At 42.9% G+C, this 17,591-nt stretch overlaps 1 protein-coding gene across 1 annotated transcript in view; it reads left to right on the top strand.

The window, feature by feature from the left end:
• Positions 1-17,591, top strand: part of PLG (plasminogen) — a 176,549-nt gene that overhangs the window by 137,990 nt on the left and 20,968 nt on the right. The window contains exons 14-15 of the mRNA XM_068231734.1: positions 7,163-7,283; positions 10,263-10,337. Of these exons, the coding sequence (XP_068087835.1) occupies positions 7,163-7,283; positions 10,263-10,337 (196 nt within the window). The remainder of the gene's footprint in view (positions 1-7,162; positions 7,284-10,262; positions 10,338-17,591) is intronic.

Genomic DNA, 17,591 nt, shown 5'->3' with positions numbered 1-17,591 from the left:
GGTTTGGGTCCGCTTTAAATAAAAGAGTTCAACTCTACCTGTGGCTTCTACCGGCCCCCCGCAGACGTGATGATCGTTTTGTCCCGGCGCAGGCACAGGACATCTGCGGGGGATGGTAGAAGCCCCAGGTAACTTGAACTGTTTTTTTTTTATTCCCCTTAAAGTTGTCCTTTAAGGCCCACTGTGACCCCCAACCCCACCCATCCTGTGTGCTCCCCCTATTCCTATTCCTTGCTCCCGCAGACGTCCTGTGCCCGTGCCAGGATAAGGATTGTTTTGTCCCAGCGCAGGCACAGGACGTCTGCGGGGGGCCAGTAGAAGCCTCAGGTAAGTTAAACTGTTTTTTTTTGTTTTGTTTGTTTTTTTATTACGCTTACAGTTGTCTTTTAAGGCCCACTGTGACCCTCAACCCCACCCGTCCTGTGTGCTTCCCCCATTCTTCGCGACCCCCATCCTGTGCTGTGCTCCCTTCATCCTGTGCTGTGTTCCCCCGCATCCTGTGCACTCCTCCATCCTATGAACCTCCCATCCAGTGCTCCTCCCTCCCAACCTCTTATGCTGTGCTCCCTCCCCCCATCCTGTGTTATGTTCCACCGTCCCGTCCCCCGCCCCCCCATCCTGTGTTGTGCTCCTCTTTTCCCCCTTTCCTGTCTGTGCACCCCCTGTCCTGTGCTGTGCTCCACTTCTCAGACCATCCTGTGATTTTCTCCCCCTTTTGTGTCCTTCCATCCCAACACATACAGCAGAGTATATGCGCAGCAGTAGCCATGCTTTTCTCTCACCTTCTCCAGACAAGCACAGTCCACCTTCTAACCACTCACCTTTCTCTCTAGTGTCCAGAGATAACAACACAAGGAAATGGAGATTCTGGGCACTAGAGTGAGAAATAAGTGGTGAAAAAATGGACATTGCTGGACCACCTGGAGGAGGTAAGATTAGCAAGGCTACCAACACAGGAACGGGAGGGGGGTGCCACCATTGCAATGTACCCTGCAGTATCTGTGACCACTGCGGTTTCCAGGTTTTGCAGTTTAGCTGCCTGGGTGTTCAAACCCACTGGCAGCCCCTTTCTTCCTGGTGCCCTGAGCCACGGCTTTTGTAGGTTTGCCTCACTATGTACAGTCACAAACCTATATAAAATAAACTGGCATACAGAGTGGTATGGGGAAGTAGGTGTTGCCCTAACTTTTCTTCTACCAGCCTCACGGCACATCCACTAGCTGTGGGCATGACCCCAGGGGATGAAGGTAGGGGGCCCTATGAACATTTTGGAGCCCCATGATTGGTTCTTATGCCCCTGCCACTGCGGAGTTCTAGATAGTTCTAGCACCTCAAGCAAAAAGTTAGGCCCACGTGTATGAATCTATTCAAGGAAGAGGTCATACTCTTCACTATACTATATAAAAGGTTGTGGCAAACGGAGAAAATAGCTGCACAGTGTTGAAGTGTTTAGCCCAGCTGTGAGTTCTCTTTTTCTTCAGTTTTCAGTTAGAAACATTTTTGAACTTTAGGTGAAAATAATCTGAAGAGATAAACAATTTTATCTATCCTCCTAATCCTAAAAATATTTTTTTGTTTACATGACCAATGGTTTTATTTTATTTTATGTTTAACCACTTCACAACTGAGGGGTTTTACCCCTTGACCACCAGAGCAATTTTCACCTTTCAGCGCTCCTTCCATTTATTCGTCTATAACTTTATCATTACTTATCACAATGAAATGAACTATATCTTGTTTTTTTTCCACCAATTAGGCTTTCTTTAGGTGGGACATTATGCCAATAATTATTTTATTCTAAATGTGTTTTAATGGGAAAATAGAAAAAAATGTGGGAAAAAAATAATTTTTCAGTTTTTGGCCTTTATAGTTTTTAAATAATGCATGCTACTGTAATTAAAACCCATGAAATTTATTTGCCCTTTTGTCCCGGTTATAAAACCGTTTAAATTATGTCCCTATCACAATGTTTGGCGCCAATATTTGAATTGGAAATAAAGGTGCATTTTTTTCAGTTTTGCATCCATCCCTAATTACAAGCCCATAGTTTATAAAGTAACAGTGTTATACCCTCTTGACATAAATATTTAAAAAGTTCAGTCCCTAAGGTAACTATTTATGTAATACTGTAGGCAACGTCCCAACCAACACACTACTGTTCCTTATAAAATTATCTTATAACATATATCATTCATGGCTCAGAGTGGTCTGGCTGAAAAATAGTTTTTGTACAAAAAGGACGCATAACCCATCTGCAAGCCAAAGCACTTAATGAGTCATGTATATAGAAAAATGGAAAACATTTATTATTTGCATTAAAACTCCCTCTTATGGGATAAATAGATCAGCATACATATACATCTCAGCATGACATAAAATATGGAGGAAAGATACAACGGTCTGAAAGCCCACCCAGCATGCCATATGAAGGCATGCTGGGTGGGCTTTCAGACCGTTGTTTTCCATTTTTCTATATACATGACTCATTGAGTGCTTTGGCTAACTATTTATGTATTTTTTTTTAATTGTAATTTTTTTTTATTACAAAAAATAAATAAATTGGGGAGTGTGGGAGGTAAGGAGTTAATATTGTGTGTAAAACTAATTTATTTGTATGTGAAAAATGCTTTAGGGTGTAGTTTTACTATTTGGCCACAAGATGGCCACAGTAACATTTTGTTTATGCGACCTGCATGCGTCCGGAAGGACGCTTGCAGGAAGTACAAAGAGGTTGGGAACTTTTTTTTTTCTCCACAATGATCGCGCTGCTTATCGGAGAAGCAGCGGATCATTGAGTGGCTTAGATCAACGAATGGGAATGGATTTTCCCGTTCAGTGATCTCCGGGCGAGCGGCCGGTGGCGTGTTTACGAGCGGGAGTGCGCGCTAGAGCGAGCGAGCACGGGCAGCGGCGGGAGCGCGGAAAGTACGCATTTCTCCGTCTCTGGTGGTGAAAGGATGGAAAAAGGGACGGAGAAATCCGTACACGTGGAGATAAAGTGGTTAAACATTTTACAAGTAGATTTAAGGATTTAGTGCATGTGCTCAATAGCTGTCTATTAAGTGTCCCAGAGCTAGAATACATGTAACTGTTGACCTTTTTTTAACTTTCCCCTGCAGTCAGAAGTTGCTCTCTGCAGGAAAAAATGTTATGGCTTTAATTTCCTATCAGGAAGGATTATGCTATAATGCAACAAGCAAGGGTCGATAAAAGAAACACTGTCACTTGCATGCCTGAAGTTTAACGCTTTCAGGAAGAAAAAAAAAAAGAACCACAGCCTAGTTATGAATATGTTAGGCACTTTACTTATTTTTAAGTATAGAATGGGCAAGCACCATATAAATCATAAATTAATATTGATTAAGCCATTAATCTAAGCATAGGCTCCAAATTAGAAGGTATATGCTTCATTAGGAGACAGGATGCGCTAATGAAAAGATTATATTCCAAAGGCAAAAACCAAAGGCAAAAGTACCCAAAAACAGCACCAACCTGACTCAATATAAGCAGAATAACAAATATAGTTTTATTGAGAATTCATAAATCAACAATAAAAACAATTAAAAACCACCAAAAGTGATGCGGATAGTGAAACCATAATATTCAACCAATTGTGGATAATCCATAACAGTAGGACCTCCAACTCAGATAATATAATAGAATATGTGGCAATTAGATATACACTAACCTTAAATATTAAATTTGATCAAATGTCCCAATATGTATAATGAATAATAAATATGCACAAGAGCAGACCAAAAGCGAATAAGCACTAGGGCCTGAACAAAGTGCTGCAGTGCATAAATAGAAAGTGCCAAGTGAAGAAGAAAAGTGCTTACGTGCTGTGCCAAAGAGAGGAGGACCAGGGTACACCCTGCGCTGACCACCTTAATGCATCTCGCAGGTACTACCGCTTCTGGAAGAGACTGAATATCAAATGGCATATATCCCCTTATATCTCCCTGCCATCCGTCAAAAACCCCAGAGTGAAAGCACCACCCTGAGACTGATACATCCGCGTCATTACGCAGATGGCGCCGGGCTACTGTGGCACTGTAGATACACATGTGACACTTCAAATAGGACTGGAGGCATTTGACAGCCTTTATTCTCTACAGAATTGTTGTTTCAACATTGTTATTCAAACATTTTAAGAACAATTCACACACTAAGATTCATAAGCTGAACAATTAATGTCTAATGACTTTCAATTATTCTAGTCCCTTTGGCATGTGAAATAAGCTAATTATCTTCTACTATAGCTGTATGGCTAATTCTTTGCTTAATGTTTTTCTTTCAAATAGTTTATTAAACATTTAATTAAGTATGAACAAAGAACACTGTGGAAATTTGGCTTAACAGTAGTACAATAGACATGGTGGGTTACATAAAAAGCTTCTGAATCATTAATTACACGTTTTATAGTAACTTAAGTCAAAATAGTTAAAATGCTGTTTCTCCTAAACTGTAGGCATTGTCACCAAAATTTAAAAAAAAAGTTGTTACATTTCAAGCAACATTTGAAATAGGATGAAATCAAATAGTCTTATTTCAACTTTGTTGCATGTTTTCTTCAAGCAGTCAAGAGAACAATCAAGTCTGAAATAATGCAGCTTTACAGATGCCCATAGAAAGGAGTGTAAGATTGTGTATAACTCACTGACGTAACAATATCCCCAAGTGGGGGAGGCATCAAAGTTTCACTTGGGGGGGGGGTCATGAATTGTAGTTACGCCACTACTAGGAAGTTTGTTTTTCATGCTCCGACTCTGTCTTGTTTAGCTGCAGTAAATAGACATCCTAAGAAAGTGCTGTGAGCCCTCTCCATTGTCCTTGGTGGTCAATAAAGAATAATATGTTTTCAGTGGAGCTTTGCTTCAACTTAGTACACACTTTCTAACATAGTTTATCAGAATTTGGCAAAAACCACAAAACTCCAAGCAAAAATGTTATTTTAGCTTTCAAGCAGGGATTTCTTCTCTGTTATAAAACAACAATCTAACCCTCAGGGTTGCTATTGTTTTGTAAATGTGTTATACACCATGTATAATTTCACTATTGTTGCAGGTAGCCTAGGGACTGCTGTGTTTTGCAAGGCTGATATGTATAACGCATGTCAAGGCTTGTGATGGCCACACACGTTAAAGAACAAGCGACACCCATGCTAAACTAGAAATAAACACATATATAAGTAGATAAATACTACTTCTACTTACATAACAGATGTATTGTGCTATCCACGTAATGATTCCTGTGAATTGTATAAAGGAAAAGCGTAAAATCCTATTCTAGGCAGTGGCCATCTTGCCAAGCTAATGCTGACATCATATCCTCCCTGACTCTAGTTTTCCCCCCTCCCTTCTCTTGCTCATTGTGTATTCATTAGCTGCCCTCCTCCCAAAGTCTTCAGACACTCCCACTGAGGTGTATACTAGGAACTGCACCGTCCTTTTTTTATTTACACATCCAATCACTGAGTCACCTCAGCCTTGCTTGTAAACACAAGTAATCAGAGGGTGTTTCTGATAAGCAGCTAGGCAGGGAAATGAATGGAAGAGGAGGAATATATTATAGATAAAAATATATCCTAGCATTCAACTCTTTGGCACTGTTTGCAAGTATGTGATAACTACAAGCCATAACAGCAGAAAAAGTTTTGCAAGTTTTGAATGCAGGATTAGCATCTTTATCACTTAATACACTCAGACCAGTTGCTGTTGAAATTTGATGATTTTTATGGTGACAATACCGCTTTAAAGGACAACTGTAGTGAGTAGAATATGGAGGCTGCCATACTTATTTCCTTTTAAACAATGCCAGTTGCCTGGCAGTCCTGATCTATGTGGCTGCAGTAGTGTCGGAATAACACCTGAAACAAGTATGCAGCTAATCTTATCAGAACTGACAATAATGTCAGAAACACCTGATCTGCTGCATACTTGTTCAGGGTCTATAGCTAAAAATATTAGAGGCAGAGGACCAGCAGAATATCCAGGCAACCAGTATTGATTAAAAGGTAAAACATATGGCAGCCACCATATCCCTCTTGCTACAGCTGTCCTTTAAAATTGTGAGTGTATAGTAGAAAATAATAATTGATTTCATGAAATGATCACATCTATGTACAATTTCTCTGCAGAAATCAGGATGTTTTGCAATCAATTTACATTAAATGCAACTGTGTTATTTAATGGGAGTGCTGAAAATGTTTGATCCAGTTCAATCAAATCATCATTTTAGATTCTATTGTGATCATTAAAATTGAGAGTCACCTATAGTCACCAAGAGTCAAAATCTGTCCATGGGTGTCTTGTATCCTTGAGATATTGGAAAGAGGAGGTAGATAAGCACGTCCCCTCAGTCACACTGCATTATGGGAAAATCGCCTTAGATTTCTTTTACACTACATGTGATTCCTACTTTGATGCAATGAAAAAATGTCCACTCCAAATGAAGTAGAGCCGCACATAAATGACGGGGCGGAAGCGTATAACAGGATAGTCCCGGGTACCACCAGGACTAATGGAACATAATCCGGCACAGCTTCAGTAAAACGTCCACTTTATTAGAAAAAGGTTAAGAATACATTGATGGGCGACAGAACATTGCTGCAAGGTGGCTACGGCCCACTGTTTTGGGACCCTTCCCTTGTTCACGCCACGCAGCCTGAAGTACAAATGGTGAAACACATCAATACTGTATATATACTGTACAACTGCTGTATTAACCGATCAGAGACAGGTATGCTAAATAGACAACCTGATGGGGAACTGGCATGGGGGTAAATATTTACCCCGCCCTATTTGAACCTCATTGGTCATTGGTTTAATGAAAACACAGCTATACCACCTGTCACATATACATAAATATACATAACCTGCCAGTAGATCAGAACATAAAACAACCTGACCTGTACTGCAAGTGTTATGCTGCATTTTTTTTTCTTGTGCTGCTAGCATCCAGTGAAAATTGTAATTGTGATTTGCAGAGTAAAAGAAGCCTAAGAGTGTTTTTTTTTCGTGTAGTATACATGTGTTTTATTCAATTAGAAATAGTGATTAGATTGTAATTTTTTTAACTTGTGGAGTTGTGTTTATGTAATCTAGTGTTAGTGTATCGCAAATGCCATGTATTTATTGGTTCATTTGTGCTCAAACTTAAGCCCCAACCGAGACTGAGTGTGGAAAGCCAAAAAGAAAACAAAGGAAGTGTGCTGGAAGAATAGTAGGTGGCTGTGAAGCAAATCCTTTTTCCTGGCCATGGCAAATTAGTCTTCGAACAAGGTAAATTACAGTGTTTCTCTCTAGATATGGATTGGCTAAGTGTAGATAGTGGTATTGTATCATGTAAACAATAATACCTATTTTTTATGTTCTTCATTACACACCAGCTCAGGCCCATGTAACTCGTGAATATTTTTAATACAGAGGAACTGTACTGAAAAGAACGTACCATAATTAATAAAATTGTTTATTTCTTACAATAATACTTTATAATTTATTTAGTCAGTGTTTGCCCATCATAAAATCTTACCTCACCATTTCCTCTCCCGGATTTACATTCTAAATTTATCAGGGGTGGTGACATTTTTATTGCTGTCAGGTGCAACTCTGCAGAATGTTTGCATACTCAGTCTCCAAAGCCAGTACAAAAAAAAACCTGATCTCCCAGAATAAAAACAAGGAACACCAAGAGCCCCAATAGTGTAATATGTACGGGTAAATGGTTACTAGATAAAGTAAATATTAATACTCACAAACCAGGGTTACCATTAGGCAACCACTGTAAAGCCAGTTGGGGAGATTTTCCTGACCCCACTCAGGAGTAGGAAGTCGCTCTCTGTAGATGAGAAAAAAAAGGGGGTTCAACCCTCCACCCAGGGTGGACTCAATATTATGCAGGAGAACAGAGGCGCCAAAAGAATAAAAGGAAGCTAAATGAGCTTAAAAAACAAATTCTTGGTAAATAGAGGAGGTAGTGGTGGACTTACCTCCTACAAGTAGACACACAACGACTGTAGTAAAGACAGTCAATATATTTTATTTATGAACTCCAAATATGCAACACGTTTCGCAGGTTTGATCCCTGTCAGAGGTGCCTGGCTCTTCTACCTACCACATATGCTATTGCTCCATTGTTATTGCCTGATGAAGCGGGATCAAACCTGCGAAACGCGTTGCATATTTGGAGTTCATAAATAGAATATATTGACTGTCTTTACTACAGTCGTTGTGTGTCTACTTGGAGGAGGTAAGTCCACCACTACCTCCTCTATTTACCACGAATTTGGTTTTTAAGCTCATTTAGCTTCCTTTTATCCTTTTGGCGCCTCTGTTCTCCTGCATAATGATCTTCCAGAATGCTCTGGGAGAACAATTATACATTGCTTAACAGCCTAGGTTGTAACATCACAGGGGGGGGGGGGGGAATTGCTCCATACCAATATACATACATTTATAGATATAGATGCAAAACCTCAGAAGAAAGGAAGAAAATGGTTGCCGGGTGTCTGGATCCTGGAGGAAAGCATAGAGCTATTGGCGGCTACCAGAAGTCTGGCTTGGGGTTACCGCTCCTACCTGCTTTTTTACACCCCGAGCCTGACTCGTGGATAATGCCAGGAGGGTTAAAGAGGACCTTTAACTAGAGATTGAACTTCATTCCGGTTCTCGAGAAATCTTTACCTTTTCACACATGGATCATCAGGGGAGTCTGTGTGGCTGATATTGTGGTAAACCACTCCCACAGTGTGATGTAGCTGAGGAATGGTTGAGGAATACATACGCCATGGTAGAGTTAAGCAGTGTGTTGAAGGAATAATGGGGTGTCCAGTAGAAGAATCTCAGACTATGAAACCCAGGTACTGGAATAGAAAAGCGAAAAAAAGGAGCAACAGGTGCGCCAATAGTGTAGTATTTCTGGGCAATCAGATATGAGAAAATATATAGTCTGTTACTCTCAAAAATGGGTCACACTTCAGAAAAGAGCCACTGAATACAATCGAGGACCTGTCTAAACATACTAGATGGGAGGAGATGCCCCAGATCATGACCGTATCAAATAAAATCCTTATGCTGGGGATACACGGTACGTTTCTGTACCGTGTATCGACCGGCTGATCCGGCCAGCTGATAATATTCAGCTGGCCCGATCATGCCGCGTGACCCGCGCCTGCTCAATTCCCGCCGGCAGACAATGGCAGGGAATCGAGCGGTGATAAGGAAGCGCCGGCGGGGATGCGCCGGCATCGAGCTGCTGGCTCGATCCGGTGCAATAAACGAGCCGTGTATGCATGGCATTACATGAGGTAAGACTGTTCCTATTTCTTAACTCCACTCATTACTATTTTGTTTTCATGATCTGGGGCAACTCCTCCCATCTAGTAATGTTGAAGGAATGGGTAAGATGAGATATGAAAGACAGTGTGGAGAGTGGTAGGGTAGATAAGGGTAAGGTAAGGTGACATAGGGATGGGAGGATATATGTGGATGGAATATTGATGTAGTGGGTAGTACCCTCACTTTGGATCACTGAGTCTCATATTTAAATCTTGGCCAGAACACAACCTGCATGGAGATTGCATACTATTATATGTGTACTTACAGGTGTTTCCTCTGGTATTTCTCTCTAGGTTTTCTCCACATTCCAAAAACATACTTATAAGTAAACTAGTTCCACTTAAAAAAGGCCTATTGTAAAAAACATTATTGTTTGACTTTAATAAGATTAGATTGTGAGCTCCTCTGAATACAGTCAGTGACATGACTGTGTACTCTGTGAAGTGTTGCAGAAGATGTCATTGCTATATAAATACACGTCTCTCTCCTTCCCTAGCTGTCCTACACAGGCTAGCTATAACTGTCCTGGCAGCAGGAGGGGTGGCAACCAGTCTGCGTGTGCTGCTCCCGTCCCTATTTATTGCATTTAATAATAACTACAGTGGTGATAACGTAAGGACTGGAGTGATAAGACAACAATCTCACTGTGAAAGCTTATCATTATGTTAATAAGGCAAGCTTCTTTAGTGAACACATAAAATACATATCAATGTGTGGTGATAAGTTTTCACCTGCCCTATTATTGCCAGCATGATCTTAGTGAGTTGTGGCCTTAGTCAGCACTCCAGTGGCACTCCTCAAAGCAAATGCGCTCCAGGCAATGGCCTGGGGGGTCTTTGGCAAAAGTCGGCACTGGCACCTTGGATTAAAGATCAGAATTGGATAGTACAACAGCATTATTGGAACAACTCTCTTTTTTTACAGCTTTAATATGCACTTCTGTGGTGGAACACTGATTCATCCAGATTGGGTTCTCACAGCTGCACACTGCTTAGAACGGTATGTATAATATTAAGTGATTAATGTTAATGCTAATTTCTGCTTCTATTAATATTCCTTCTATGTATTGTACTTATTTATCAGCAAATCACTGCCTGTAGATACACAAGCTAGGGTAGGGGTACATAGTAAAAACAGTGAATATTTTACGTCTAAGCAGGGGACTGCATTTTTAACTAAGATGAATGGGACTAAAGGATTTTTAATTACCAGGGTCTTCTTCCCACCCCCTATAGCCTGTCAGCGCCCCCGATGTTCTGCTGGTCCCATCCACTAGGTTTACTCTAAGTCACTGATTCTCACTGACCATCTAGCTCCACCAGTACCAATTTCAGCTGTTTGTTTTTCAGTATAGTTTCAGCATATCTGACTCCAAATGTCTCTTCTAATATCAGTCTACTTTGGTCATACACTGCCATTATCCCTCCCACTGTCCATGTCGTCCCTCTATTTCTGTGCCCATCTGACTCCTCTGTGACTGATCTCCACTACCTCCTCTTCAATTCTGATCCTGCAACCTTCCAGCTCCCCCAGCAAACTCAGTTGCTTTTTTTTACCTCATCTGGTTTCTCTAAGATGGAACACTGCATGCATCTCTTCCAGTATAGGTCGGTCATCAGTTACTGTCTTTCTCCTGTTACATGCTGTTCTTCTGTCACTGATCACCGTTATCTCCTCTGCTGTTTCATCCACTTCTTCAAGTACTTCGGCAATCTTCTGCATTCAAAGTTCCATTTTCTACTTTGTGTACGGTGTTCCCTGTTCTCAGATGCATCCTCTAGAGTAGACCTCTACCTTTAAGTTCTGTGTGAAAAGTTTGAAATTTTGAGTCGAATTCCTCAGGTTCTAGTTCTATGTTCTGCTCTTCAAGTTCTGTGATCCAAGTTGCATCTTTAAAGGCACATAAATTGCGCACTTTGCAATGTGGTCCATGTGCTAAGTTGCACACCTTGAGCTTAGTGTTTTGAATCAACATTCTGTATTTCATCAATTGATTGTAGAGAGTTGCTGGAGAGAAAAAAAGTATGGTAGAGGAAAAAAGATGGGGAGAAAGAAGTGCTGAAGAGACAGAGCTGAGGAAGAAAGAAAGTTTACAGAAACAAAAAGTAGTGAATGGAGATACAGTTGTAGGAAAAAAAGGGGGGGGGGTGCTGAGTGAGGTTCATGGAGTTTATATGTTATTTCTAAATTTTAATTGATTTCCTTGGTGTGCTTCAGCTTTGTTGTACATACTAAAACACAGTTTTAAAGAGTACCGGGTTTTTAAATCTAAAAAAAAGACACAGAGGCATGTTTCCATCTGCAGGACAAGCCTCTGTGTGCCCACCGCACTCCATGCCCCCTGTGACCCGCTAGCCCTCCGGAATATGCCGACATTCAGATGTTGATAGACTAAAGGGGAAGGGGCTTCCCACTGTAGGATAAGGAACGCTTGCAAAATCCCCTTCCCTGCCTATCAGAGCCTTCTAACAGGCTCTCCGCTGCCTGCTCCCCTCCTCTTCCCCGCCCCCTCCATGTCAACCAGCGCTGTGCTCTCAGAGGAGAACACAGACGCTGCTTCTCCAGCGTTGTGACCTCAAAAGTTACCAAAGTAAAAGCAAGGCATTCCAGGAGCTAGGAGAGGTGGGGAGAGGAGGTAATGAGCGCTACCTGATCCAGCAACCCCCCCCACCCAAAGCCCCCCCCCCCCACCCCCCCTGATCAGGCAGCATTTCTTTTTTTTTTTTTATTTTAGACCCGGCTCGGGTTTTCTTAAACTACTTGTCACATGCCGTGCAGTATATTCACAGCCTAGAGAAGGTCGCCGGGTGCACCAGGACCGTGAATACAAGTCTGCAGCGGCGTGCAACTGCCACTCGCTCCTGAGCACGCACGCGGGCGCTGCCGTTACTGCCGGCTAGTGGGGAGATGAATGAATGGGAACGCAGTTCCCATTTATTCATCTAAGTCCCCGCGATTCAATGAATGCCGGCGTCTATGAGACGCCCGCATTCATTGTATCTTTCTTGTTGTTAAGTGCCACGCATTACTTCCGACCACCCTCAGTGGTTAAGTAGTTAAAGCAAACTTGAAGCAAAAATAAACTTATGAGATAATGAATTGTATGTGTAGTACAGCTAACAAATAGAACAATAGTAGCAAAGAAAAGAGTCTCATATTGTTTTCCAGTACATGAAGAGTTAAAAAAAACTTTAGTTGTTATCTGTGCAAAAGAGCTTTTCTATTTGATCCAACTTGGGTCGATTACAGTCCTGTTTTCTGATGCACTTAAATAGCCAAGAAACAGTGAGCGACAGCTTGAGATAAGGTTTTACTGCAAGTAAGTTCAAAGGGTCATTATATCTGCTCTGTTTTATAGCTTAACCACTTGATGACCCACCCTTTACCCCCCCTTAAGGACCAGCGCTGGTTTGATTGATCTGTGCTGGGTGGGCTCTGCAGCCCCCAGCACAGATCAGGGTGCAGGCAGGGAGATCAGATTGCCCCCCTTTTTTCCCCCCTATGGGGATGATGTGCTGGGGGGGTCTGATCTCTCCTGCCTGCTGTGGGTGGCGGGGGGGGGCACCTCAAAGCCCCCCTCCGCGGCGAAATTCCCCCTCCCTCTCCTACCTGCTGCCTCCCCCTGGTGTTCCGGGCTGCACAGGACGCTATCCGTCCTGTGCAGCCAGTGACAGGATGTGGTCTGTCACATGGCGGCGATCCCCGGCCGCTGATTGGCCGGGGATCGCCGATCTGCCTTACGGCGCTGCTGCGCAGCAGCGCCGTACAAATGTAAACAAAGCGGATTATTTCCGCTTGTGTTTACATCTAGCCTGCGAGCCGCCATCGGCGGCCCGCAGGCTATTCACGGAGCCCCCCGCCGTGATTTGACAGGAAGCAGCCGCTCGTACGAGCGGCTGCTTCCTGATTAATTAGGCTGCAGCTGGCGACGCAGTACTGCGTCGCTGGTCCTGCAGCTGCCACTTTGCCGACGCACGGTATGAGTGTGCGGTCGGCAAGTGGTTAAAAGACAGCATATGGTTTTAAAATGTCAAATGTAGCAAAGACTTAGGCAATGTTATTCATTCTATTCATTATCCATACTACACTTACAATTCAAAATATCATACGTTTTTTCGCTTCAGGTTTGCTTTAAGTGCATTAGCATCACTTCAAATCTTCTGCAGACTTTTAGAGGAACATTTTATTTTGACTTGTACAATTTAATCTGTAAATAGTAGCATAATATGCAGTTACCATATAAATATTGGAATACTCATAAATAAAAATGATGATAGCGAGAGAGAGAGAAATAGGCGAGTGAGGGATAAAGGGGTGAAAAAAGTTATTGATGCAATGAGAAAGACAGAGGTGGTGAAGAGAAAAAGATATGTTTAAGAGAGAAAGACAGATGTGGTGGACAAAGAAAATAGAGACAGGGAAAGAGAGAGAAACAACATTCACTGCGAAAAAACATCAGACAGCGGTGTAGTTATAGAGATGTGGCAGAAAGAGAGAGAAGGTGAAAAAAAGATAAAGAGAGAAAGCTGCGAAAAGATAGAGATGTGAAGAGGTAAAGATAGACACATAAAAATACATAAATGGAGAGAGGACAGAAAGAGTCGGCCAGAGTCAAAACAAGAGAGGTTGCAGAAGAGATATGGGAGACAAAAAAAAGATTGTAGAGAAAGATATTACATAAAGAGACAGTAGTGTACCCTATATACTTGTGTATAAGCCTTTCCCTTAAAAAAAAAACAGAAAACAAAGTACTGTAATTGACTCACATATAAGCCCCCTTCCCAGTATAGCCCCCTCCACAGTATAAATAACCAGATGTGCCCCCAGTATGAGGAATATCCAATATCAATAGCCAGATGTGCCCCCCAGTTCATGGCAGCCCCTCCCTATTGCCAGAGTCACCCCCCCCCCCAGTTTAAGGCAGCCCTCCTCCCATAACTAGATGTGCTCCCATTAAGCAGCTTTCCCCTCATGGTGATCAGAACAATCGTGGCATGTTGGGGCAGTGGAGTGTATGAATAATGCAGCACGGATCCTACACTTAGCAGCTGTCCATGCCGCTCAGACCCCTGCAACAGGTTGAGCGCTGTAGTACCTGGTGCCGCTGCTTGTGGAGTCAGAAGCACTGTCACACTCCGCTCCACAAGCCAGTGGGCACAGCCACAGCTGTTACCATGTGCAGTGGTCTGAGGGGACAATTGAGACAGGAAGAATCCCCGACCATTGCACCAGGGCTGCTGACATGCCACTCACTCCACAAACAGCGGCACCATGTACTACAGCGCTCAACCTGAGGCGGGGTCTGAGGGGCATGGACACACAGGGAAGGCAGCTGGTAATTGTAGGATCTGTGCTGCATGATCCATACACTCCACTGCCTGACTCACGTATAAGTCAAAGAGGTAACTTTTTAGCACATTTTTTGTGCACAAGTGTATAAGGCATTTTGAAATTTGAACAGATAGAAGTACTGAAAGGATAGAAATAAAGCGGTAATGGGGAAGAAGGGGGGTGAGAGTCAGATCTAGAGAGGGAGAGAAAAAGAGGTGACAGAGTAGGGGAGATGGTGGACAGAGAGGGAGATATTAGGAAGGAAGGAAGAGAACGCAAAATAGAGAAGTGCAGAAAAGAGGTTGCACACAGAAAGATGGAGGTTGCAGGTGAAAAGAGCAACGGAAATGGAGGGAAGATGACTTACTTACTGTCATGCGGTCCTTCATCCTGGGCTTAGAAGCGCTTGTTTGATTGTTTGCGCCTGTACTGACCCCTAGCTTGTGACCCAATTCTGATTCATCTGCAGCCTGCCCTTGACCCAATGCCTGTCTGACTAAGAGTTTTACAACGTGGTGTCAATTGTTTTCCAAACCACTGTTAGGGTTTCCCTGGAGTGCAACCTGGTGGGCACTAAGCAGCAAAACCCATTGGGGTTGCTTCACTAAGCTGCGCTGCTACAGCAGTGCTGCTTAATGACAGCAGCAAGTGGTAATAAATGACTGCATAGTGTGCACTGCTAAATTACGCTCTGCTCTGATAGTTTAATAAGTGCTTTGTTAAAATTAAAGAGCACTCCACTAAACCCACCCGGAGCCCTGGTGGGTCCAGTGGCTTGAAAGAACGATATTCCTGCACTTTGATTGGCCAAGTAGGCTGCCTGTCACTTGACATTCAAGTGACAGGCAGCCCACTGGGCCAATCAAAGTGCAGGAATATAATTCTTTGAAGCCACTGGACCCGCTGGGGCCACGGGCGGGTTTAGTGGAGCGTTCGTTAAGTTTACCAAAGTTCTTCTTAAACTATCAGAGCCTAGCGTAATTTAGCAGTGCACACTATGACTGCATTGCGTGCGCTAAGAATTATTACCACTCGCTGCTGTCATTACGCTGTGCTGCTGTAGCAGTGCAGCTTAGTGAATCAACCCCTTACGGGGCACTAACACACTTTGTTATGACCTGTATTGGTCATAACAAAAGAGGAGTATTGAGTTAAAGGATACAGGATTTAAAAAATTAAATGCTGATATACTTACCTTGGCTTCCTCCAGCCCTTTGAAGTATCTTTCTCTTCTGTGGTCCCCTCCACAGCAGCCGCTTACCTAGCCAAAAGACGTGGCTAGGAGTGTTCTGCGTCTGCGCAGAGCGCAGTACATTTCTGTACTTTGCTCACACTTTTCCCATACTTTGCCCACACCTTGCAAACAACTCTGCCTACACTTTGCCTACAGTTCTCTACTTTGCACATGCTTATGTCACACTTTGCCAATGCTTCTCCCACACTTTGCAAACCAAACACTTCTCGCACACTTCTCCATACTTTTGCTTCTCCATAGTTTTTTACTTTGCTTACACATTTTGCCCACACTTTTCTACTTTGCCCACACTACTCCTCCCATATGGTGCCCACGCATTACACTATACCCCACTTCATCTCACACCTCTCTTACACTTAACCCCCACTCCTCTCCTGAACTTTTCCCTCTCCTCTCCTGAACTTCCCCCACACTTCTCTACTTTTCCCACACTTATCGTACAACTTCCCCACACTTCTCTCTAGGGATGCTCGCTGGATTCTGCGGAATTGTTAATTCCGTGATTCCGGCCGGAATTAGGTCAATTCCGATTCTGGCAGTCAGAACGGAATTGCTAAACCTCTCCAAAGGAATTCCGCGGAAATCTTTTTATTTCCGCGGAATTTTCCGGAAAACACAAAAAATCTCTCTCTCTCTCCCTCCCTCCCTCCCTCCTCCTCCCCCTCCTCCTCCTCATTTTGCCCACAATTCCTCACACTTTGCCCATGTTATACTCTTTCCCCACACTTATCTTCTTTGTCTACACTTTGCTCACACCTTTCTCACAATTCTCACACACTTTGCCCACACTTCTCTACTTTGCTTACACTTTTCCCACTGCTTGCCCACACTTTGCCGACAAAATGCCCACACCTTGCCCACACTCTGCTCATACTTTACTGACTTTAATTTTGCCCAGACTTCCACCACACTTTTCCCACACTTCTCTCACACTTTGTCTTCATTTATCTAAAACTTTGCACTCATTAATCCCACACTTTTCCCTCACTTATCCTACACTTTGCCAGCACGACTCCCCCACCTTGCTCAAATATCCCCACACTTTGCGCATGCTTCTCTGCTTTACCCACAATTCTCTGCTTTACCCAAACTTTACCCACACCATGCCTACAATTTGCTTACACTTCTCCCACACTACTCTCTCAATTCTCCTACACTTTTCCCTCACTTATCGCACACTTTGCCCACACTCCTCTACTTTGCCCACACTATTCTCACATTGGAATTGATGCACTAACTAGCCTTAATATTGTAGTGCACAGACAGTGCACCGCAGTGTTACCTTTAATACTAGAAGGGTGTATTGCGAGTTACGCTATGAGCGTGATCCAAGGTACTCGAGTAGCGCAAGTGTTGCTACAGTAGCAAGAGTTATTAATGGCAATGGTTGTAACATGCAGTACCATAGCAATATTCACACTACTAGAGTATCGCGGGTCACACTAATAGTGTTCACAGTACATGCTGCCAGTAGTAAAGGTAATATTGCCGTGCCCTGTCTGTGCATAAGCTTATTACTGCTAGTTAATACATCCACCCCATTTTGATTATACTTTGCCCACAACTCTTGTACACTTTGCCTATACTTCTTTGTTTTGCCCACACTTCCCTCACACTTTGCCCACACCCTTACACACTTTGCAGACACTTCTCCTACTTGTTGCTCA

This window comes from Hyperolius riggenbachi, chromosome 4 (genome assembly GCF_040937935.1).
Source record: "Hyperolius riggenbachi isolate aHypRig1 chromosome 4, aHypRig1.pri, whole genome shotgun sequence".
Taxonomy (NCBI): domain Eukaryota; kingdom Metazoa; phylum Chordata; class Amphibia; order Anura; family Hyperoliidae; genus Hyperolius; species Hyperolius riggenbachi.
Note: the sequence above shows the minus strand (reverse complement) of the source record. Positions and strands in the feature narration are given on the sequence as shown.